The sequence below is a fragment of the Biomphalaria glabrata genome, chromosome 8, assembly GCF_947242115.1.
Source record: "Biomphalaria glabrata chromosome 8, xgBioGlab47.1, whole genome shotgun sequence".
Classification (NCBI taxonomy): Eukaryota; Metazoa; Mollusca; class Gastropoda; family Planorbidae; genus Biomphalaria; species Biomphalaria glabrata.
The window spans coordinates 19,084,921-19,110,782 of NC_074718.1; the positions used below are offsets into that span (position 1 = coordinate 19,084,921).

At 36.0% G+C, this 25,862-nt stretch overlaps 2 protein-coding genes across 7 annotated transcripts in view; both read left to right on the forward strand.

Annotated features, from left to right (window-relative positions):
- The window catches only part of LOC106073838 (glycine receptor subunit alpha-2-like), a 124,203-nt gene extending 115,965 nt beyond the window's left edge, over positions 1 to 8,238 (forward strand). For all 5 annotated transcript variants that reach the window (XM_056038647.1, XM_056038644.1, XM_056038646.1 and 2 more), the window contains 4 exons: positions 1,567 to 1,734; positions 3,378 to 3,592; positions 3,940 to 4,037; positions 5,363 to 8,238. In XM_056038647.1, coding sequence (XP_055894622.1) covers positions 1,567 to 1,734; positions 3,378 to 3,592; positions 3,940 to 4,037; positions 5,363 to 5,444 — 563 coding nt within the window. In that variant the 3' untranslated portion in view covers positions 5,445 to 8,238. The remainder of the gene's footprint in view (positions 1 to 1,566; positions 1,735 to 3,377; positions 3,593 to 3,939; positions 4,038 to 5,362) is intronic.
- Positions 8,239 to 11,273: 3,035 nt separating this feature from the next.
- LOC106053554 (sodium- and chloride-dependent glycine transporter 1-like) overlaps positions 11,274 to 25,862 on the forward strand; it is a 29,283-nt gene continuing 14,694 nt past the window's right edge. The window contains exons 1-6 of one of the 2 annotated variants that reach the window (XM_056039553.1): positions 11,274 to 11,819; positions 15,330 to 15,459; positions 17,292 to 17,454; positions 21,469 to 21,600; positions 22,178 to 22,415; positions 22,497 to 22,629. In XM_056039553.1, coding sequence (XP_055895528.1) covers positions 11,746 to 11,819; positions 15,330 to 15,459; positions 17,292 to 17,454; positions 21,469 to 21,600; positions 22,178 to 22,415; positions 22,497 to 22,629 — 870 coding nt within the window. In that variant the 5' untranslated portion in view covers positions 11,274 to 11,745. The remainder of the gene's footprint in view (positions 11,820 to 15,329; positions 15,460 to 17,291; positions 17,455 to 21,468; positions 21,601 to 22,177; positions 22,416 to 22,496; positions 22,630 to 25,862) is intronic. The other variant, XM_056039552.1, reaches the window with a different exon arrangement.

Genomic DNA, 25,862 nt, shown 5'->3' on the forward strand with positions numbered 1-25,862 from the left:
AACCATGCAGGATTCGATACAGGAGAAGACTGACAAAAAAAATGGCTACCATGTTGGAAAAAAAAACAATTACTCAATGAAGACTGTAGCGGTACTGACAGTTGCAACGATGGCGTCATTGACATTAGCGCTGCCTGCGACTGCAATGACATCACCTTCCATTGTGGCTTTCAAGACAAGAAAGGTGACAAAGATTGCTGCGACGATAAATACAGACATGAAAATAAAGAGACAGATAAAGGAAAAAGAAGCTTATATTCTGACTGAGGCCATCTCTACAAGAGTACCTGAGATGAGTGCCTCAATCAACTGGATAGATCAAGACTACATTGGACCTGCGTCTAAGCCTGTTGATATGGACCTTAAAGACTTCTATCTGCCAATGCTTACGAGGGAAGCTTGATAACTGCGTTTAGGCGTTTAACAAGAATTGTACGTGCGATGTTACAGTAGGAGAATGCTAATGCCAAGAAACACAGCGGGGGGGGGGGGGGTCTGGACCTGGCATACATTTGTACATCTGCCATAAACGTTAAGAGTCTCACCAACAAATATGAATCAATTCCAGAACTGGATGCAGTAGCTAAGGAACATTTGCACCTGGAACGTTGTAAAAGTGCCTTACAGATAATTCTTCCTGACACGTCTGAGGATGACAGTTTGTTAAACAGCGTGGCTTCATGTGAGTCTACAGCTCTTTCACGAGTCATCCTTTGAAAGTGTCTACTGAAGCAACGTTATTGATCAACTGCATTAACACCACCACCAAGAGCTCGACACTATCTCTCTATGTGTCCAACGATCACGTCATCGTCTCAAGAACAGATTGGCCAACTGGAGGAAGAGAAAGCGACGGCCGCAGAGAACAGAGCAGATGGCTTCGTGAGGAACACGCTCCTAATGCCAAACCTCCAGTGTTGTGAACCTGCTTCTTTTCGGGACGAAAAGCGCGAAGAAGGGGGCAATGTTATAACCCTACCATGCAAACCGCCACCCAAGCTAGTGCAGAAATTGCAAACTGTAAGAGACTAGACTAGGAAGGGTGTTTACATTAGGAAGAAGATAATGGAGTTCCGCCCACGCAGATGTTCTATATATTTGTGATGTCCCCATGTAAATAAACATGTATATCGTTGAGTTGTCTCCCGTAAGTTATTACAATATAAAAAACTGAGCATTAATAGTAAAGGATAAACCCAGCTTGCGGAGACTTAGACACAGAAATGTATAAAGAAGACACCTTTCATAGTCTGATTTGCAACGTTTGTAAACTCTAAAAAAAATTGATCTCTACTCGAGATGTGTTGCAAGGCAAAATGATGAGTGGGTCCCAATCAATCAAGCAGAGGGAGGGAGTGTTTATTGATATTTCATAACGTTTGGAACCCTAACCTTTTGATGTGCGTTGCTTACCTAACTCTCTTTGTCATCTTTTTTTTTTAAATTGGTCTTAAATTTCATGACAGAATATTTGAGATATGTCAATGTATTTATTTATCAAGAAATTACTTGATTCGCTTCGTTGTTAATTCAAATCCAGTCCATTTGTCCTATTTATTTTGACAGCTGGCAGCTTCAGTTGTGTCCAAGCCAACTTCATCCTGGCCAGAGATGTGGGCTACTACATCATTCAAGTCTACGTGCCCAGCGTTCTCATTGTCATCTTGTCCTGGGTCTCATTTTGGTTGGATGTTGAGGCCATCCCTGCCAGGATCTCACTCGGCGTACTAACAGGTGAATAGTAGAAGTACAACATTGGAGTATGTGTGCTTACAAGCAATTACATTCGTTATGGAATAGAGTTATGTTTACACACAAATAAAAACAAATACTATACAGATCACTCAGTGTACTTAGAGCTAATTAATGGTAGTAGATGATCTAACCAACGTCACTTCTAACATAAGTCTTCAGTCTCGTGTTCCCTCCCTTAGCCATCTGACTGGAGTTGTCTTTCCAGGATGGCTGCGTGGTCGTGCGGTTTGCACGCTGAACTGTCGTACGGATTTATTGATGGTCCCGAGTTCAAACGCTGCCCGCTCCCATCCCCCGTTTACTTGTGAGATGTTTGGCCTAGAAAATAAATTATCTTTAATTCAAAAGGAACATTGGAAACATGTCAAACATTGTACAAACATTTTCTCTACTCCTGTGGGTCTCTTCACTACGTCTGTTGAGGCGAGTTTAACATCTTTGTTGTGGTTTTCTTCGGGAGCAAGTCCCGAAACTTGGTGCTAGGAATAATGTCAAGGGAGGTTGGAATCTTTTCCTCCTCTGTGATGTTTGAACTTGTTGGTCACTTTCAGTTCAAGAAAGGTTATGACTTACCTCTGCAAACAAAGTACGAGTCTGGGTACAGACAAAACTGTGTAGGTTGAAACTCCATTCTACATATGACGTACTCTTAGGCCTACTTTTGATAGTTGTTTATTTATTATGTCTGAAAATTATTTAAACATTGTGTTTGTTGATTTGAACATTGTGTTTTGTTGATTTGAACATTGTGTTTTGTTGATTTGAACATTGTGTTTTGTTGATTTGAACATTGTGTTTTGTTGATTTGAACATTGTGTTTTGTTGATTTGAACATTGTGTTTTGTTGATTTGAACATTGTGTTTTGTTGATTTGAACATTGTGTTTGTTGATTTGAACATTGTGTTTTGTTGATTTGAACATTGTGTTTTGTTGATTTGAACATTGTGTTTTGTTGATTTGAACATTGTGTTTTGTTGATTTGAACATTGTGTTTTGTTGATTTGAACATTGTGTTTTGTTGATTTGAACATTGTGTTTTGTTGATTTGAACATTGTGTTTTGTTGATTTGAACATTGTGTTTTGTTGATTTGAACACAAAACATTGTGTTTGTTGATTTGAACATTGTGTTTTGTTGATTTGAACATTGTGTTTGTTGATTTGAACATTGTGTTTTGTTGATTTGAACACAAAACATTGTGTTTGTTGATTTGAACATTGTGTTTTGTTGATTTGAACATTGTGTTTTGTTGATTTGAACACAAAACATTGTGTTTTGTTGATTTGAACATTGTGTTTTGTTGATTTGAACATTGTGTTTTGTTGATTTGAACATTGTGTTTAGTTGATTTGAACATTGTGTTTTGTTGATTTGAACATTGTGTTTTGTTGATTTGAACATTGTGTTTTGTTGATTTGAACATTGTGTTTTGTTGATTTGAACATTGTGTTTGTTGATTTGAACATTGTGTTTTGTTGATTTGAACATTGTGTTTTGTTGATTTGAACATTGTGTTTGTTGATTTGAACATTGTGTTTTGTTGATTTGAACATTGTGTTTTGTTGATTTGAACATTGTGTTTGTTGATTTGAACATTGTGTTTTGTTGATTTCTTTCCTAGTTCTGACAATGACCACACAAAGTTCAGGTGCCAGGGCATCACTGCCAAGGGTCAGTTATGTTAAAGCTATTGATGTCTGGATGGCTGCCTGTTTGTTTTTTGTATTCGCCTCCCTGTTAGAGTTTGCTTACATCAATGTTCTAGCCAGGAGAAGAGTTCCCTACCGTTGCTTTAGTTCACCGGACTCGTTTGACAACACAACAGAAAATAATGGAGTAAGTAGGACCTTCACGTCATATTTGTAATATCTGACTGGAGTTCTAAAATGTTTTTACAAGCTGCTAGATCTTATCTTATTTGTCCAATATCTGTCAGAGAGTACAAAGTTTTTTTTATTATATTTATTTTATAACAGCAGATAGCTATGTACTCTATAAAATGGTAACCCCAAAAAAATATACACCCAGCTATTTCTTAATACATTGGCAACATTAGGTTCCGGAAATAATTTGGGTAGAAATGGATCATTTAGATTTGTTTTAGATTATTTTATTTAATTCTTATTTAAACACTGTTTGTAAGCATGTCCTATTTTAACAACTATTGTGGTGTATCGCTGCAGATAACGGACTCAGAAAAGGGAGATAAACCAAAGTTGGCAAGAAAAGATTCGAAAGGGTTGCATCTGTATGGCAAACAAGGAGCACGCTACATAGACAGGTACGTTGTGGTCAGATTGGGTTACATCAATCAAACATTGTCAAGACTACATAGACAGGTACGTTGTGGTCAGATTGGGTTACATCAATCAAACATTGTCAAGACTACATAGACAGGTACGTTGTGGTCAGATTGGGTTACATCAATAAAACATTGTCAAGACTACATAGACAGGTACGTTGATCAGATTGGGCTACATCAATAAAACATTGTTAAGACTACATGACTGGTTTCATTATGCAACATTATTGATATGCTATAGTTATTCTGAAGACAAACACTTCACAAGTCAACCAAGTAATGTATATTCGATATGATTACCTAGCAACGCCACATTTAAGATTACGGGGAACCATTGGTGTAACACAAAAAATTACACCCTGACTACGGAAGGTAGAGCATGATAGCAAGGACCCCTCAACTCAAGAAAACATTAAGAAACTGGAACAGACACAAAATAGACTAGTGAGATTCATAACAAACGAATATTCACATTTGACTAGAGTAACACCTTTAGTAAAATCACTAAATTAAGAAAGCCTTCAGTACAGAAGACTCAAAAGTAAAGTAGCAATCATACATAAAACACTGAACCATAATCTTCAAATAAAAAAACAAAATCTAAAAAAATACTCAGAAAGACACAAAGATAAAGGCACATTCCTCATGCCATATGCTAGGACAAATTTGTACAAATACTCCTTCTTCCCCAGTGATATTAGAGCATGGAAAAGGGTTGCCTGAGCTAGCCAGGAAAACCAGTGGCTTGGCAGAATTTAAATCATTGGTTAACATGCTTGACTGAATGCATGAAGCGTAGGACGTTATCATCTTCTTTTTTGAAGTAACGTCTGTATTTTATAAGATAAGATAAGGTGTAAAACCCTAAACACATACACATAAGACCCTAAATACACAGATGTAAACACATACTCATTTAGACCCTAAGTATAACAGATACCAACACACACATTTAACCTTAAGGACAACATATTTAAATGCACACTCACATACACATTTAACCGTAAGTACAACAGATGTAAACACATACATTTAACCCTAACCCTTAGTACAACAGATGTAATCACACACATTTAACCCTAAGTACAACAGATGTAAACACACACTGATGAAAACATTTTAATCAACTCGATCAAAATGTGTTTTTTTCTAACCACTTCTCTGCCTTAAAATGACTCTTGTCCTTGACATTGTGAAACATTTGTATTGACTTTATCTGAGTGAAACATTTGTATTAACTTTATCTGAGTGAAACATTTGTCTTGTTTTATCTGGTTCTCTCTTCATTTTTTTTCTTTTGGCAGAATTTCCAGATATTTGTTTCCCTTAGCTTTCATCATTTTCAACCTCGGCTATTGGCTCGTCTATTACTTTGTGGATATGTAATCGGAGAACCAGCCAAGTACTTCATCCATGGTCATGGGGGCCAACTGCCTACACAAGTCTACTGTCCCTGTTGACTCAAGGGATAAGTGAGACGTGAGCATTTGTCTGGCTCCTTGCGTCAGAAGACAATAACTCTAAATAAATGATATTCACAGCAGTGTTACACTTTTATGGTGAATTTGTTCACTACATCAGTCGAATATATAAAGTGGTATTGTTTCATTTATATATACAGTAACAGATTCATTATACATTATTAACATTATAATAAATTGTTTACTTGAATGGGAACCTTGAGTAGCAAGCAGATTGAAATCAATGTATATACTTTTTTTTGTTACTTGAATATTTGTTTTACTTGAAGTGAATTCCACCAAGCAGGACTTGTGTTTATTAACATTATAGAATTGTTACAATATTAGATTTGGCTTGTAATGTATTTCACAAATCATTGGATACTTTGAGAGTATATTTCAACATTTATTCCTCTAGTGAATGGTGCATTCAAAACAAATACTTCGTTTTACTACATTGAGGAAACAAGAAACCCATGCCTATGGTACAACATCAGGACCTGACATAGACGATACAACAATGACTTTTATCAATTGACCTAATGAAGTTTGAATGTTTATATTACATTACAGAATAGCATGTGCACTAACACACACACACACACACGTCCAGACTTACATTGGAGGAATGCAAACATAGTCTTTGACACAGCATAATGGTATTGGTACTAATTATTTGCTTCTAAGTACTTGGTACTAATGACTAAAGAGAGACAACTCAGTGTGTTATAAATATTTGTTTATGGACGAGAACGTGTTGTTGTGTACGTGCTACAATTGGATCAAAGTCACGTGACGTGTCAGACTGTGTTGCTGGCTACTCAAGCAATGGTCAGCCACAGAATTCGTGCGGCTCTTTATGGGTACAATGCCAATCAAAGAGCCATTGGATACAGTCGAGGCTTGTGGGGTCATTGGATAATATAGTATTAGTGAGATCACAAGTTACTGGTATCATGTCCGCGTCTTTCAACTTCGTGGAAAGTCTTTAGAGGTGATGGAGAGCTACAACACAACGCCCCAATGAGTTTCCACAATAGGATTCTAACGAACAGTACACGCTTAAGGCATATAAGAAAGACTCGCAAAACCATCCGCCACGCTGTTTCTCAGGGGCTGATGTGGTCGCCTTCTCACTGTTGGTGATGGTATTGTGTACAAATCAGCCTAACGACTTGCCTGATGATGTATCTCCGCACAGAATGGTCAGTGAAGAGTCAATATCACATTCCTCGTCTCTGGGTAAAATCCTTCGCTTTGGTCAGGAGTCATAATAAGGCTTTGGGCTCAACTTTTTATTCAACTCTCTACGAAAATTTGGGAAGTCTTTTCTACTTGCCTCCTGGCTCTGAATGTACCTTAACGGTTGTATCATGTATAATATATTGCTTCCATTGTTATAGTTGGTCACATTCAAATGTTTCCTTGTTACAACACAAAGGCTAATGTGTCATGTTGATATTTAATACTGGACCCACTTCATATTGTCTCAGAATACATTTTAATTTTATGAAACAAACAAAAAATTTTTAAAATACTTAAATGAAACCTGCAAAGCTTGTGACACGGAAAGATTTGCTCATTTACAACCATATATTTCAATACTATATGATTTACTTCCCTTTATATATCAAGCAAAAGTAATTAATTACCACAAATTAATGTATTAATTAATTGTTTGATTGATTAGTGTTTTTGTTAGCAACAATGATTGTGCAAAGTTTCAACTTGATACGACAATGGGAAATGGGATAAATAGCGTGTACGAAATGTGTACCTGACAGACTGACGGTGTAAGTTGATTTCAACTTTGTACAAAAAAATATTGTGTAGTATCGTCTTACTTGAATCTGAAACTTAAGATAAAAAATAGTATGCGTAGTTTATGGTCTAGGCTGCTTTAGTGTTTAAGTGTTAGATTAGGCTGCGTCAGTGTTTAAGTGTGTACAAATCAAAAATTAATATCATGACTTTTATCATGCCCTTTCTTTACATGTATGACATTAGAATTTAGAAACTTTGTAAGCTTACCATCAGTTCACTGTACACTTGGTTCGTGTCTCATAGATCGGGCTACTTCTCTAAGTCTGGCTACTTCTCTAAGATCTGGCTACTTCTCTAAGATCGGGCTACTTCTCTAAGATCGGGCTACTTCTTTAAGATCTGGCTACTTCTCTAAGATCGGGCTACTTCTCTAAGATCGGGCCACATGTATTATATATATTTTACCGTTATTGTTGTGAATATTTGTGTCAATAAATGTTACCTCCCTTTTTTCCTCTTACTCCTCGTACCTCATATTTATGTTGTTCCTAAGTGTTTTGTTGGGGTGACGCTTTGGTCCTGGGTTTGAATCTCGGTGAAGACTGGGATTTTGAATTTCTTGATTTCTGAGTCCACCCAGCTCTAATGGGTACCTGACTTAAGTTGGGGAAAGTAAAAAGACTGTTGATCTTTGTGCTGGCCACATGACACCTTGCTCGTTAACCGTTGGCCAAAGAAACAGATGACCTTAACATCGTCTGCCCCATGATAGCAAGGTCTAAAAGGGGAACTTTACTTTTTTTAAACGTCTTGTGCTGATTCACTTGTGTGCCCAGTGTCTTTACTTTGATCTCATTGTGCATCTGATTTATTCACTTTCAGTCATTTATTATGCAATGTCCAGTAGATACTTCTAAAAGAGAATTGACAATAAAAGTTTGGTTTTAATGTTGAAATGTCTTGAGTTCTTATACCGTGTAAAATCTTCTTACTTTGAACGTGCCTGTTCATTCTGTAATATTAATTTTCTGAGATGTTTGAAACAAATTAAAGCCCATTTCACTATCGCCTGTATCGTGATCAAAATATTAGCAACAGAACTTTTTTAGACTTCTGTACACAAATCATTTTGTATTTATTCCCCGATTTTATTTGTTTCAAACCAACATCCCGCCTACAACATGTCCTCCCATCTCTCTCATGTCCTCCCATCTCTCTCATGTCCTCTCAACTCTCCCATCTCTCTCATGTCCTCCCATCTCACTCAAGTCCTCCCATTTCTTTTATTTCCTTCCATCTCTCTCATGTCCTCCTATCTCTCTCATGTCCTCTCATCTCTCTCATGTCCTCCTATCTCTCTCAAGTCCTCCCATCTCTCTCATGTTCTCCCATCTCTCTCATGTCCTCCCATCTCTCTCATGTCCTCTCAACTCTCCCATCTCTCTCATGTCCTCCCATCTCACTCAAGTCCTCCCATTTCTTTTATTTCCTTCCATCTCTCTCATGTCCTCCTATCTCTCTCATGTCCTCCTATCTCTCTCAAGTCCTCCCATCTCTCTCATGTTCTCCCATCTCTCTCATGTCCTCCCATCTCTCTCATGTCCTCTCAACTCTCCCATCTCTCTCATGTCCTCCCATCTCACTCAAGTCCTCCCATTTCTTTTATTTCCTTCCATCTCTCTCATGTCCTCCTATCTCTCTCATGTCCTCTCATCTCTCTCAAGTCCTCCCATCTCTCTCATGTCCTCTCATCTCTCTCATGTCCTCTCATCTCTCCCATGTCCTCTCATCTCACTCATGTCCTCCCATTTCTTTTATTTCCTCCCATCTCTCTCATGTCCTCCCATCTCACTCAAGTCCTTCCATCTCTGTCATGTCCTCTCATCTCTCTCATGTCCTCCCATCTCTCTCATGTCCTCCCATCTCTCTCATGTTCTCCCATCTCACTCAAGTCCTCCCATCTCTTTCATGTCCTCCCATTTCTTTTATTTCCTTCCATCTCTCTCATGTCTTCCCATCTCTCTCATGTCCTCCCATCTCACTCAAGTCCTCCCATCTCTCTCATGTTCTCCCATCCCTCTCATGTCTCTCATGTCCTCTCATCTCTCCCATCTCTCTCATGTCCTCTCATCTCTCCCATCTCTCTCATGTCCTCCAATCTCTCTCATGTCCTCCCATTTCTTTTATTTCCTCCCATCTCACTCAAGTTCTCCCATGTCTCTTATGTCCTCCCATCTCTCTTATGTACTACCATCTCTCTCATGTCCTCCTATCTCTCTCATGTCCTCCCATCTCTCTCATGTCCTCCCATCTCACTCAAGTCCTCCCATCTGTCTCATGTTCTCCCATCCCTCTCATGTCTCTCATGTCCTCTCATCCCTCTCATGTCCTCTCATCTCTCCCATCTCTTTCATGTCCTCCAATCTCTCTCATGTCCTCCCATTTCTTTTATTTCCTCCCATCTCACTCATGTCCTCATATCTCTCTCATGTCCTCCCATCTCTCTCATGTCCTCTCATCTCTTTTATGTCCTCCCATCTCTCTCATGTCCTCCCATCTCTCTTATGTCCTCCCATCTCTCTCATGTCCTCCCATCTCTATTATGTCCTCCCATCTCTCTCATATCCTCCCATCTCTCTCATGTCCTTCCATCTCTCTCATGTCCTCCCCTCTTATGTCCTCCCATCTCTTCCATGTTCTCCCATCTCTCTCATGTACTCCCATCTCTTACATCCTATTTATTTCATCCCACCTTTCTTCATGTACCTATCAGTTTTGCGACAATGGGTTTACCCGAAGTCGATACATTCTTATCTATTAAAAACGATAAGAGCGATAGCTTTGTTAAATAAATGGAATTATAAAGTGAACAATTAAACGAAATAATTTTTAGTACGCGATTCATGAATGAATATAGATCTAGGCCTATCTCAACTCGGCTTCGCAGCTTTTGTAAACGAATGTAGTCTCTTAAAAATAATGCTTTAGAAAACCAAATTTGAATGTTTATTTGATCAAAATATGAAATGAATGGACTATAATTAGTATGTTCATGTGTTAAAGTATAAAACTATCTGTGCGAAGAGAAGTTTTATCATCTTAGAGTTGAATTAGTTTTAGATCTAGGGATGGGATTATAAAGTAAACAATTAAACGAATTAATTTTTAGTACGCTATTCATTACGGTATTGTCATAGACATAAATATATATGTCTATGGGTATTGTCTAATGAAATAATGTTCGTCAGGAAATCTGTAGTTACATATATAAGGAACTAATTAATGTAATAAATACTTTTGAAACACAAAATTGAAGGTTAATTTTATTATATAATGAAATCAAAGGATCTTCTTTTGTATTTTCATGTGTCAAAGTAAAAAATTATCTGCGCAAAGTGTATTTCTTAAAATTAGATCTAGGTCTAAATCCTTTCGATCTTTTCTCATGTCAACATTGTAGACATGGCCTAGATCCATAAAATGCTATAGCTTTAATAGAGTCGTCAACTTTATTTTTAGGGTCTTAAGTTTGTTTTAGGGCTACAAAACATACACTAAGGTCTAAGTTGGTACCTAAGAAACATTCCTGCCAAGTTTTATCAAGATTGGTCAAGCGGTTTTGATGTCTATAAATAACATACATACACCTCACATTCTACTTTATAGTATAGATATTTATGTATTTATTTGTTTGTTTATTAATGATTGGCGGCGACTCGAAGTTCTTTTTTGAAGTAACGTCTGTATTATATAAGATAAGATAAGAAGACTCAATTTAGAAAGTGTTGAAATATCAAATATATATGAAATTATTTAATCTAATAACCATTTTTGTTTATACATCTGTTTCTTCAAACATTATGATTGCCTCATGGGTTATCTCCTGGATACGCATTAGTACACGATGCACACCACTTTGTGTAGTACTAGTGTACAGAAGTGGAATCACTTTTCTTAGGTGCGAAATTATTTTTTCTCTATAATTGAACACATATTGATTTCCTCTTCCGGTATTTCTAGTGTCGTAAGAGTCCAACCTATTTCTGCTAAACACTCTAGCTTCTAAACAAAAGTATATGTAGTCGAAATGTTATAGATCTAGATCAAGGTCATTGTTTGGCCCAGATTCAAAAAATGAGTAGGACAATAGATATACTAAACTGACCTATAGATCTAGATCTTTCTACTTTCAACTTTGTGAAGTGACATAGCAATATGTCCAATATGTCAACATAGACTGAAAGAGGATGATAGAGTCAATTTAGTCTAGAAATTCTAGTATTTAGGTCCATAACAGAAAGGTTTAGTCAATTTAATTGCTATTCTAAAATGTATACGCTGTAAATGTTTGATGACTGTGGATTAAGAATTCGTAGTAAAGATGCACATTAGTTTAAAACTAGACTAGGTAACTGTAAGTAGACTTTTTATTCTGCATGAGAAGGTTTGTTTGAAATAGAAAAATGTCTAAATTACCTGCGTGGACAGAGTCTACTGAGAAAATGTCAACAGAACTAGACAACATTTTTAATTCCGGGTCAGTAGAAATTAATATTTTCCTAAAATATCATAAAAATATGTATTTTTATTTAGTTTTTGCATGTCTAAAAATATATACAAAATGTGAATTTAAGTGCAATATGTTATCTGTCTACATCCTAACTCAATCCCAGCGACACCTGGTGGACTCACACGTAGAGAATCTCCCAATCAGCTTTTTAAATTACTAATACAACTTTTGAATTTTTTTTTTTTCTGTTTATGCAAATGAAAGTCCCGACAAAGGCACGAAACACAGACCTCGGATTCGATCACTTCAACTAGAAGCTAAGATGAGGGGCACACGGCACACAACTCTTTGATTGGTAATGTACGGAACCCAGTGGTCAAGCAGTCGCATGACCCTGCACAATCAGAGGTCAAGCAGTCACATGACCCACCAAAACAAGCAGTCGCATGTCCCACTAAAACCACGCCCTTGTTTAATCTTACTGAATCAACCATTATCTGTTTGAAAAAAAAAACGTATTCTAGTTCTGCATTTACGCCAACATGATTCATTCACATCAAATGATTCATTCACATCAAATGATTCATTCACATCAAATGATTCATTCACATTAAATGATTCATTCACATCAAATGACCACTTTCTTTCTTTAAAAATGTGTAATCTGCCATTATGCATGTCCCAAACTCACAAACATGATTCCTTCACATTTAGCACAATGTCTATTGAATTGCTTAGATTAATGATGGTCAAAATACGGCCCGCGGGCCAGATCCGGCTCTCCCAAACATCAGCACAATAGGGAGAAAATCCCCATTCATAAAGTTATAAAAAAAAAACTTCCTACGTTGATGTTCTTCTTTAGATTTCATTCTATGAATCTATGGTTTTCTAATATTCATTGTATGTTTTCGGTGCTAGGAGTTGACAGTTATTTTAAGATTTTAAGATATTGGAAATTTCCGCTGCTGTCTTGAGCAGGCTGTATCTTTGTGCTTGTCTTTAACACACCGCATCATTTCTGCTTTTTGGGCCTGGGGTAAGAACCTGAGTGGTAACATGCCACTCCACATGTGGGTGTGAATGAAATGAGAGAGCTAAACACATGAGAAGTTTACTCTAAACTCTAAATGTAGAAACTTCCAAAAAAATAATAAGCTGACAGGTCTTTACTATTTTGTGAAACATAACAAGCCAATGGGTTTGATCACATTTTAAGAAAAACAAAATGAAATGATTGGTAAAGTGTGTCCTGTGAATACAGCTCAAGCTGTCAGCCTCACGTGTTAAGCCGGAATACTTACTTTTTATTTGAGACATGAAATTGTCATTTTTGTGAGGATGAACTCAAAGCAAGTGCCTCAACTGAATGGCCTCTATGGCTGTGGAATTTGGCGATTTTAACACAGCTGAATAAACAAAACCGAATGAAAATAAAGTTTGATTTTGTTTAGCTGGCGGTCCATTGTTCACTTCCCAACCTGTAACACTTTATAACATGATCAGAAGCTAAATATGTTTCCACTGTTCACTTCCCAACCTGTAACACTTTATAACATGATCAGAAGCTAAATATGTTTCCACTGTTCACTTCCCAACCTGTAACACTTTATAGCATGATCAGAAGCTAAATATGTTTCCACTGTTCACTTCCCAACCTGTAACACTTTATAACATGATCAGAAGCTAAATATGTTTCACTGTTCACTTCCTAACCTGTAACACTTTATAACATGATCAGAAGCTAAATATGTTTCCACTGTTCACTTCCCAACCTGTAACACTTTATAACATGATCAGAAGCTAAATATGTTTCCACTGTTCACTTCCCAACCTGTAACACTTTATAGCATGATCAGAAGCTAAATATGTTTCCACTGTTCACTTCCCAACCTGTAACACTTTATAACATGATCAGAAGCTAAATATGTTTCACTGTTCACTTCCTAACCTCTAACACTTTATAACATGATCAGAAGCTAAATATGTTTCCACTCTTCACTTCCCAACCTGTAACACTTGATCACACGATCAGAAGCTAAATATGTTTCCACTGTTCACTTCCCAACCTGTAACACTTGATCACACGATCAGAAGCTAAATATGTTTCCACTGTTCACTTCCCAACCTGTAACACTTTATAACATGATCAGAAGCTAAATATGTTGCCACTGTTCACTTCCTAACCTGTAACACTTGATCACATGATCAGAAGCTAAATATGTTTCCACTGTTCACTTTCTAACCTGTAACACTTGATCACATGATCAGAAGCTAAATATTTTTCCACTGTTCACTTTCTAACCTGTAACACTTGATCACACCATCAGAAGCTAAATATGTTTCCACTGTTCACTTCCTAACCTGTAACACTTTATAACATGATCAGAAGCTAAATATGTTTCCACTGTTCACTTCACAACCTGTAACACTTTATAACATGATCAGAAGCTAAATATGTTTCCACTGTTCACTTCACAACCTGTAACACTTTATAACATGATCAGAAGCTAAATATGTTTCCACTCTTCACTTCCCAACCTGTAACACTTGATCACACGATCAGAAGCTAAATATGTTTCCACTGTTCACTTCCCAACCTGTAACACTTGATCACACGATCAGAAGCTAAATATGTTTCCACTGTTCACTTCCCAACCTGTAACACTTGATCACACAATCAGAAGCTAAATATGTTTCCACTGTTCACTTCCCAACCTGTAACACTTGATCACACGATCAGAAGCTAAATATGTCTCTCTGGAGTGAAAGAATGATCAAACTTCTGATGCTATGATGATAATGATGATGATTTGAATAATGAAATATCGTACGTCTTTTTACAAATCCAATTTAGGCCGACGTGATATCGACAGTTCTGCAACTGAGACTCAAAGACTTGCTAAGTCAGTCATGTCTGCTAGCGAAATTTGGAGCGATGCCGATTTACACTTGTATAGCTCGTGTTACCTGCAGAAACTGTTCCAAAATCTCCCAAAACAAGCTTGGTCACAATGTTTGTGCGAGCAAAATTTTTCAATGATAAAACTGGCGTGACCAATGTTATTTATCGCCTGATGGACTAGATTCAGTGCTCCGACTTGGTGTCTCATCTATGCAGTCGATTTTCAGAAGTTAGTTTCCAGTAAACTTCGAATACCCATTTAATTGAAGTGCCTACTAGATCTAGAGTCAAGTTTTTAATATCATGGTTTTTGCACTATTTTTTCCCTTTCTTATCATTTCGATAATGTGACCCGTGACACGAGTATCGGAAATGGAAATGGCCGCAGTCCGAATAAGGTTAGGCATCACTGACATAGAGCACAAGAACATTGCTCCTATACTTCTATTAGAAGTAGACCAAACAATATGACGTGTTCCTAAACGTTTCATTTCAAACATACAGTTCAAGGTCAAGGTTTGCTTTCAAACATATAGTTCAAGGTCAAGGTTTACTTTCAAATATTTGTTTAATATCTTAGTCAATCATTTGAAAATAGCAATAAAATATTTGAATAATTTTCCATCTTCTAGAGATGAAGAGCTCTCTCCAGTTCCGAAACCAAAGTTAGTGTACTCGACCATCAACAGAACAAACAGCCAGTTAAGGCTACTAGCTGAAAGCTTCATATTGCCTGGCCGTGATTCCGCTGTTGATCAAATTGTACGTCTATAAATAGTAACAGAAAGTGATTGGCGTCTTTGTTTATATGACATAATACAATACATTGTAGTGTTTAAGTCTATGAATTGTACAAAATGTTTATGTCATAATTTGTATACATGTTTTAGCACTATAGTAGAACAGTAAAAGTAGTGTGCCATTAACTAGTTGTAAGTCATCTCCCTAGATGTTGAACTTCTTACAATGTCAGTTAATCAAATAAATAGAGGTGATCATTCATGTACTTGAATGGGGAAGCTGACATTCTCCTCTAAAAGTGGTCTAAATAGATTTCTCCATGATACGGGAAGGGTGGTCGAGAGGCTAAGTGCGAACTTAGCTTGGCTAAGGGGGCTCGAGGTTCGACACCCGACTCGGGCTGAGTTGTGATTACTGAGCGCCTAAAGGCAGCACGGAAAAACCTTCTCCTAGATCCCCCCATTGTTCCACAACTGAGATGGCGCTATATAAAAGCCATAATTTATTTATTTTATGATGCCTCTAGTAGCCTACAGCTCTAGTGCTATATTATCTTAACTTTCTTATTTTGAGATATGATGCAGAATGTATTATCACCATTTTCCATACTTTCTTGACTGATATAAGTCAAACTGCAGACGTGTCAGTGTCTTGGCAGACGTGACAAATTGTCAGCAGACACAGAGAATCCTTTCAAAAGGAAGTTTGCGTGGGAGTAAGGGGCAGAGTCAAACAAAATGTTAGAAATAATGCATTCTCCTCTTTTATAGATAGAGATAAACATTAAATTCAATAGGCCTTGCTTGTTTCTAGTAGATAAATAAAAATAAAACTTTTCAAAAAACTTGTTTTTATTGAGTGAAATTGCATCAATCATGTAATTATTTTTAATGACTCAAAATTTAAATAAACACATGCAATGCCAGATAGGTTTCTTGTCCAAAAAGGTTAAACCATTTGGTTAATCAGTAAACCCTATCTTACAAGAGCACTATCTGTGAAGTCACTGTGTATGTATTTTGTCATCGTACTGGTTGACCTTTATCTTAGATGGAACTTATTGAGCTCAACTGTCATGTTGGACAGCATGCTCACCACTAGGCTAGGGTTCAATCTATTTTGTGATTTCTGTGCTGCCTTTTGAAACAACAATTTGAAAAAGAAACGAAAATCTTGTTTTGTCATGTAATAGAAATAATTGTGCAAAGTTTCAACTTGAGCCGAGAAGTGGAAGTGCTAGAACTCAAGTGTACAACAGACACACGGAGTGACTAGACTATTCACTCGGTAAAAAGGTCATTATGACTTTCTCTGATTGGTAAGTTGTTACCTTACATTGATTACCTCCCTTGCAGCCCTAACCAAGAAAGTCATCTATATTTTCCATACGCACATTTCACAATGTTGTAGAGCATTTCAAACAAGTGTATTTCTTTCATCTATTTACACTGTATTATCTTTGATTGGCTAGTGTGCCAAAGTTAAATCATAATAAAAATGTTTAAATGCAATGGAAGAACAAGCGGGATATAAAAATACTTTTTTTTTAATGTAAGAGGAAGAACTCCACATTTACACCTATGCATTTTAATATTGTAGAATGTATTTCCATTTTTCGATATCAAGCGCAATATTAATTACCAATAATTAATTGGACATTGTACATTAATTGTTCATTGAGATAATTTCTTATGTTTCGAGCAGATGCATACAAGAGAAGTCATAATCAAGATTTAGATTTACAACACAAATGTTTGAATCCACAAATATTATTCAACTTATAATGCCATTGTAGAGGTTTCCGAATGCTGTTGGTATAACATATTTCAAGTTATATTTTTGTTCTATTTCAGATGGTTGTGCTTCCGAAGTCAGAAGAAAATATTTCGGACTCTTGCCAAATAGAAAGAGAGGTGTGGGGCTCTGGGTTAGAGTATCTCTTGTCTTGTATTGGATTTGCTGTAGGACTAGGAAATATTTGGAGGTTTCCATATCTCTGTTATAAGAGTGGAGGCGGTGAGAGAGCGTCTTCATATAATCTCGTCTACAAACTGTTCAGTTGTGATGTTCATATCTTCATATAGTTTCGTCTACAAACTGTTCAGTTGTGATGTTCATGTCTTCATAGTCTCGTCTACAAACTGTTCAGTTGTGATGTTCATGTCTTCATAGTCTCATCTACAAACTGTTCAGTTGTGATGTTCATGTCTTCATATAGTTTCGTCTACAAACTGTTCAGTTGTGATGTTCATATCTTCATATAGTTTCGTCTACAAACTGTTCAGTTGTGATGTTCATGTCTTCATAGTCTCATCTACAAACCGTTCAGTTGTGATGTTCATGTCTTCATATAGTTTCGTCTACAAACTGTTCAGTTGTGATGTTCATATCTTCATATAGTTTCGTCTACAAACTGTTCAGTTGTGATGTTCATGTCTTCATAGTCTCATCTACAAACCGTTCACTTGTGATGTTCATGTCTTCATAGTCTCATATACAGATGCAGATCTACAAACCGTTCAGTTGTGATGTTCATGTCTTCATAGTCTCATAGACTCATATACAAACCGTTCAGTTGTGATGTTCATGTCTTCATAGTCTCATCTACAAACCGTTCACTTGTGATGTTCATGTCTTGATAGTATTGTCTACAAACAGTTAAGTTTTTACAAAGTTTATATCAACTCACTCTGTTTGTCTGTCTGGCCAAAAGTTTGCACACGTTATTTCTCTGACACCCAATCTCAATCAACTGAAATTGTGCACAATTATTTTTGTACCTGACAACACAAGAAACGGTTTTCAAAAATTTACCAATAAGTTAATTAACTATTGGTAATAAACTTTTTTGTTTGGTATCTCAAACAAGAGAAAGAAATTGTACTTCACTTAAGTGGTGCTATACGCTGAATTAGTCCCCTTTATAGATTGCCGTCTGAGGCTTAGTGAACACAAATATAAAATAGAAAAAAATAGATAACTCTACAATCTTCAATGTTCATAGACTCTTCGCTAGTAGAGGGGTTACCCGCGTTGGGTTGAGAAGGCTTTCACCCACAAGTTCAAATTCAGGTTGTTCCCTTTTTTTAAAAAAAATTACATTTAAAAAGCGATCACCCAGAAACCCCATTCTCACTCCCCCTACCCCTTTCCAACAAAGCTAAAATCATGAAATTGCGCAAAACAAAAACGGTTGGTAAAAAAAAAATAATTAATCACACAGATTTATTATTGTTAGTCTAGATCTATTACAAATTTAATTACATGACTGATTCAAACTAATTGATACAATTAATATAAGCTTTGTTGTTGTTTTTTAAGTATTTTTTTGTATTTTGCTTGTTATGTTCATGTCTTGATAGTATGGTTATCATGGCGTCCAGTCTTGTGCTCAGAATGTTAACATATTAGTCTTCCTAGTGTTTAAACTTTAATTTCAATATTTTTCCAATGTTATTCTTGATGACATGATGTTTAGCGCTGTTTCTTCACCGCATATAACCTCTCGCTTAGTGTCGTGATAGTGTTCAGAGTCGTATGTTTACTTTCTTGATATTCTTTCCTTTAAAGCGTGTTAATTCTCATTTAGATTTGATCGTCCATTTCTGTCTAAAGTAAAGACAAATTGTGGACACTTGGGTTTAGTGTCAAACAAAACTTGGATCAGAAAATATTCAGAACAAAAGTGTGTTTTTTTAATCTGTAGAACAAACAGGAAGAACAAATTTAAAAGAAAAAGACGATTATAAAATGAGTTTGTGTTTTCACACAAACCCAGAGACGGTCCTCGAAGAGCCCACTCAGCAGATTAAAAAAAAAAAGGAGGTTTCGATATTTTCCGCAGGAATATCCGAAGCTATGAACTATCAACAAACCCAATGCTAGTTCATACAAAATAGATGTCTACGAAACAAAAGGATTGTTTTGTTTAGCCGGCTGACGGCATGACACAGCGATGGGCGGAGATGTATTCATGTTGTTATTATTTTATACTAGTCGAGAGGCGGCGTAGCATACGCCGCTATTTTGCAGGGCCGACCTTAGGCCACTGCAACCTATGCGACCGCAGTTGGCCCCGCACTTCTATAGGACTCTCGCCAATTTTATGTGTATAAATTATTAAATTAAATTTGATAACTTATAACAGATTTCCTTCGGAGGTACTGGAAATCTGAAATTGCAAAATATACAAAAAAGTCCTGGAAATAATCGGAAATTATTAAAATCTTTTGAAAACTCATACTAATCTCCTGAAATATATAGACGAAAATTGTCATTTTGGGGTGTCATTCAATATGGAAAACGCCAATCCTACGCGCGATAAAAAAAAACGGCATTATGCAATTATAGAATCTAGTGAAAGAAGCTTCTCGCGCCTCAAACTAATGAAGTATTACTTGAGATCAAAAATTCTCGTAGATAGATTAAAACATTTGGTAATTCTTGCTATTGAGCGTGATCTATGTAGGAAACAGAATTATTATGATATACTGTATGACTTCGCTACACGCAGGGCTCGTAAAGTAGTTCTGTACGTAGTAAAGAATGAATAAAATGCAAAGACGAATTTATTTTCTAAAACAAACTCTTAATTTTCATTTATTATCCGTATCCCAACCCAAACTTGGCCCAGCCAAATCCGTTTCGCATAGGGCTCTACAATGGTTAAGTCCGGCCCTGCTATCCAGGACGGATGAATACTACCCCCCGCCCCTCTTTTTTTTTTTCGCCTCTTAAATTACCTAGGATAACTCCCTCCGTCCGCGTTGCAAAAATAAAAGAGTGATCTTTCTATGGTGTCCAACCTCTTGAGCGTGCTCTGTCGTCTCGATAGTTACTACAGAGTAGATTACTCCCCCCCCCCCCCTTTTTTTAACGGTAGAAATAAAAAAAAAACAGTGATATTTCTTGGTTACAATGGTCCTGCCCTGCTATTTTGTCACTACGTGTTCTCCCCCCCCCCTCTTTTTTTCTCGTGGACTATCCGCAGAAATAATTTTTACTTCTTCTTCTCGTTTAAGCTCTTGATTGAAGAAGAGAAATATATATAAAGATTGTCAATATTCATAAGCCCTTCAATAAGCTGAGTGATTGTTTTGAAGATATAGTTCAGTGTAAACCTGTCCTAAAGATTTTACATTACCAAAGCACATTTCATCCTAATTACATAACAAATTGCACCCTCACTTGTTATGTATAAGTCTATACGTGTATGACATAAATGGATGCAGGTGTCTATCACTGCCTGGTACTCAAGCAAGCCTGTGTATTGTTCAATGCATCTATTCAAACAGAGCTCTAAAATCTGATGTCATCATTGGACTCACTCATCACGGCAGCTTTTTCATGCTTAGCAGCAGCATAGTGTAGAAATGTGGCTCGGCCTTTAGCCACGCAAAAAACGGAGTAACCGGGCAATGGCTGAAGAGGCCGAAACCAGGCAGGAATAGCTGTTATATTTATAGAACTCAATCTATGCTAAAACATGGTGTCTTTAAAATTGTAATGAAAAAGAAACGGTCTACATATTTCATTTTAAAAGCAAAACGTTTCGCAATCAGAGACAAACAAAACAATAAACGTTGCATCTAAACGTTGCAAGGAGCAAACTATAATCATCGTAGTTTCATTTTTTTTTAAAGAATTCAACGTGACAGACGGACAGACACAACACAAAACAAATAGTGACTTTCCGCTTTCGGGACCGGTAAAAATAGAAAATAACTGAGTTGCTTTTTTTTTTTATATTAACTAAAAATACTAGAAAAAACAAACAACCCACTTTCCCTGTGTCAGAACAAGTTGAAGCAGACACAAAATGAGTGAAAGAAAATAATTTTCAAAATTGAAGATCATAATTTCTATATGTGAAAAGTAATTTGCTCTCCACCAAATGAAACCGATTCCTACCGACCAGTCCATTTATTTCTATATTCATGATTAAGGCACTTCCATGCATTTGAATTTAATTTATTTTTAGTTTATTAAATTAATTATATGTTTGAATAATTTAAATGTTTTTTTTTTCAGGAGCATTTTTGATTCCTTACTTTGCATTCCTGGTTCTGTGTGGTTTTCCTTTATTTTATATGGAGACAGCGTACGGGCAATTTGCCAGCCTAAGTCCCATTTCTGTGTGGAGATTGAGTCCCCTTTTCAAAGGTTGATCACTTATTCTTTTAATTTCAATATAAATCTTGACGCATATATCATTGATACTGTTGATGCAGTGTACCATGATTTATATGAGTTTAATTAAAGTTATAATTTAAGTGTCGAGCTGTTTTCTAAATGCAAAAACACATATATCATTATAACTTCTCATTAGCTGTTATTCACCCTACTCAATGTGAGCGAGGGCTTTAGAGGTGAAAATCCTTTCTTTCAAAAGATTTGAGTCTATGTTACCAGACAAGTCCGATATAAAAGTTCGACAAGACTTGGACAGTCAAAAAAGAATATGAGACATGTTTATCGTTTATCCATTTTTCCCACAAATAGTTCATTGTGATACTGTTCACTACTGAAACTGTTCATTGTGATACTGTTCATAAGTGAAACTGTTTGTTAGTGAAACTGTTCATTGTGATACTGTTCATTGTGATACTGTTCATAAGTGAAACTGTTTGTTAGTGAAACTGTTCATTGTGATACTGTTCATTGTGATACTGTTCATAAGTGAAACTGTTTGTTAGTGAAACTGTTCATTAGGGAACTTGTTCATGTCTTTATATTCCAGGTATTGGATACGGCATGGTGATTATCTGTACCATAGTTTGTATCTACTACAATATTATTATTTCCTGGACCTTCTACTATATCTACATGAGTATGAATGCTACCCTGCCTTGGACAACATGTGAGAACCACTGGAACACCTACAAGTGTGTGTCTAGCATACAGGAAAAGTTCAAGAGTCTTAATCAAAATCAAACAAATACATCCCAGTTTCAAACAGCCAGCTTGGAATTCTGGGAGTAAGTTGATTTCCTTTATTCTCCGAAAGTGACTGGCTCAGTTCTCACTTTGTTATCTTTTGAACTTTGTCTTTGAAACAGGCGAAATGTTCTGCGTCAATCGAATGGCATTGAGTCACTTGGGGAGATTCGCTGGCCCTTGTTTTGGTGTCTGTTACTTGCTTGGTTCCTTGTGTTCTTATGTCTGAGCAAAGGAGTCAAATCCTCGGGAAAGGTAAAACTAGCTATACCTACATCGTTTTTATATTCTTGAATAGCAGATAGCATTGAGCTAATATATCTTTAATATGCGAAGAAAAGCAGAAAAAAAGATTACAAAGAGAGTTTGCGTTATCACACAAACTCAGAGGCGGCCCCGTCGGAGTCGGATCCCTGTTGGATCTGCTATTCGCAAGGAATATTCAAGACGTGATTTAAGTTTGATGGTCAAAAGTAATAATGTTTCAAAGATTCATTTTCCGTTGTAAAAAAATGATTTTTTTTTTCTGTTTTACATGTTTCGGGTGTTCCTTCTCTCTGGAAGATGGAGGTTGGCAGCGAGCAGGGTATGAACCCTGCCTGGTCGTGCAGTTTGCACGCTGGACTGTCGTTCAGATTTATCGATGGTCCCTGGTTCAAACGCTGCATGCTCGCATCCCCCTTCGTCCTACTGGAGGTTTGGACTAGGAAGTAAACTATCTTCAACTCTGAAGGAACATCCGAAATATGTAAAAGAAACAAATAAACAACCCGGGACCGTAGAGATAATTAGTTCAGTACGCTAACTGCACGACCAGGCATTGCTCTTAACTTAATAAACTAATAGCCTATTATTGATAAAGAGATATATTACACATTACAGCATGACATCTACCGGATATGTACAAGATGTCAGACGAGCGATTTTAGATAATATTTCAGGATTGATTTGTAATAAAAAAAAAAAAAAAAAGAACAAATATATCGTGCTTGTACTTCGATGTCTCATCACAGTTAGGCCTATCAACAGAGATATCGGCATTTTCATTTAAATGGAACTAGAATGAGGATGTAGATCTACCTAAATTAAACTTCTAATTTAGCACTCTTAAGATCTATATCTACTAGATCTAGATCTAAAATATAAATTTGGAATAATGTAGCTGTAATTTAGATAAGATTTATGTAAAACAAATATCCTAGATAATCTATCTATAGACTGAATGCAACATTAAATTTAAAAATAGTAGATTATTTTTAGTATATTATAACATTGCAATATTGATCAAGACGTTTGGAAATCAAAATCTACACTTTAAGTCTAGAAATTTAAATTCTACATCTTGATTTAGTCTATATCAGTCTAAACTAGATCTAGAAATTCTAGATCTAGATTCTAAAATAGTCTCAAATGATTTTAATTAGAATATAAATCCAGATCTAGATACACTGTAATAAAAAATTTAGTTTAGATCTAAATCAAGATATCATTCCTTTTTTAAACCCGAGTCACATAACGATATTAAATAAACATTACTATACCAAGTTCTTTTAGCATTTCATTGGAAGAATTCATTCCATATCACGACGTAGTAAAAAAAAAAACAACCTACGTCACACGGCCTAGTTAGACAAAAAAATCGCCTCCATCAATATGAGCCATTTATCGAGTGTTCATAAACATTGGTGCACCGAGTGCGTTCCTTTAGCATTACATTTAAAGAATCCATTCATCCATATGACGTCTAAAAGAAATTCCATTACCTCACAATAGGCTGGTGCCAAAAAAATGTCTTTATTAACACGAGATATTTAACGAGGGTTCATAGACATTGGTGCACTGAGTTCTAATAGAATTTATTTAAAGAGGATCAAAGCCGCATTGTTGTTTGTCCGTCAGTCGGTCTGACCGTCATCTTAATTAAAAAAAACAACTAAAATCCATTAAAAATTAATTTTAAATAGATTTAAGTATGAACACAATAGATTTAAGTTTATATAATAGATTGTTTCGGATGTTTGTATAAATAGTAAAAGAAAAAGAGAATTAAATGTGAGCTTGCGCTCCCAGAGCTAGTTTTATATGTATTTTTGTTGTATAGGTTAGATCTATTTTTATATATTTTATTTTTATAGGTTAGTGTCAGTTTTTATAATTGTACTTCCGCATATTTATATAGGTTAGTGCGGGATAGTATAAAAGTGATGTACTACATGCTGTCTTAAAACAGTTCAGTGTACAGTTGACCAGTGGTCAGTATAGTATGTCTGTGTGACAGCCGAAGATCTTTGTGGTCTGTCGTCTAATTATTTTATTATTCTGTACCTGGGACGGCCTGCTATTATTACTGCTGATGAATATTACTGCGGAAATACATGCTGCTGTATCTAATATTACTGCTATAATTGCTGTTGTAGATCTATTCTAATTCTAGGGAATCTAGTGTTATTTTCTAATTTTGTTTCTCTATAAACACTGACAGCTATTGATAGATTCTAGATCTAGTATTGTTATTGTTGCTGTAGATCTAGACTAGTGTTATTTTGTTTCTTTATTATGCCTTAGTAAACTTAGTTATAAGTTATAGTCTGTTTAGTTCTTAGCGAATGCTAATACTACTAATAGTAAGTGTGACAGGTGGGGAAATGTGACGTGTGTTTGGCGCGTTTAATGTCTAGGGCAGGGGTCGGCAACCTTTTGAGTCGAAAGAGCCAAAAACGACAATTTACCAAATTTTAAAGTTTTTAAAGAGCCGCCACAAATTTTTTCTTGTCAACAATAAATAGTATTTACACAATTAATTTTTAATTTAAAAAAACGAATATATTAATTCATATATACATTTTTTCCACACCAAATAAGATAATATATATATGGTTTTATTTGATAATTATTTTTTCTTTCAGTAACAACTAGAGCGGTTATACATTTACTTACAACACTAACTTGTACTTGAATTACAAACAATTGAGAAAATTCAATGGGTGGTTGACTTCGCATGGTTTTAGAAAGTTTGGATGCGATACATTTGGTTCATAAATTGTTTTAGTTTCAAACACGACTCTAAATTTTCATTTGTTAGTTGATTTCTTACTGTACTTTTATTTATATATGAATATAACACTTGCACAAATATGTCGATCCGAAGATAGTCAGTACTTCAAATGCCAACTTCACCTCACTCTAGCATTCTGGAAGACTATTCCATGCTTCGAATATAGGCTCAACTCTCAACTGTTGAGAGGATTTATTAGGAATGCTAGAATAGTTTTGTTGAACTGCTCAAATCTGTCAAGAAATTCATCTTTGATTTTTTTTTATAACTGTGCTGAAGTAATTTGTGTCAATAGTTGCACTGGTTTTTATCGCGAGTCTGCTTTAGACATTGAAAATGAAGTAAGTGCATATCTTCTGCAAAAAAAATAATATTTTTTTCTTCAAAATAAACTAATTCTTCTACCAAAACGTAGCCTGGGTTTCAATTTCCT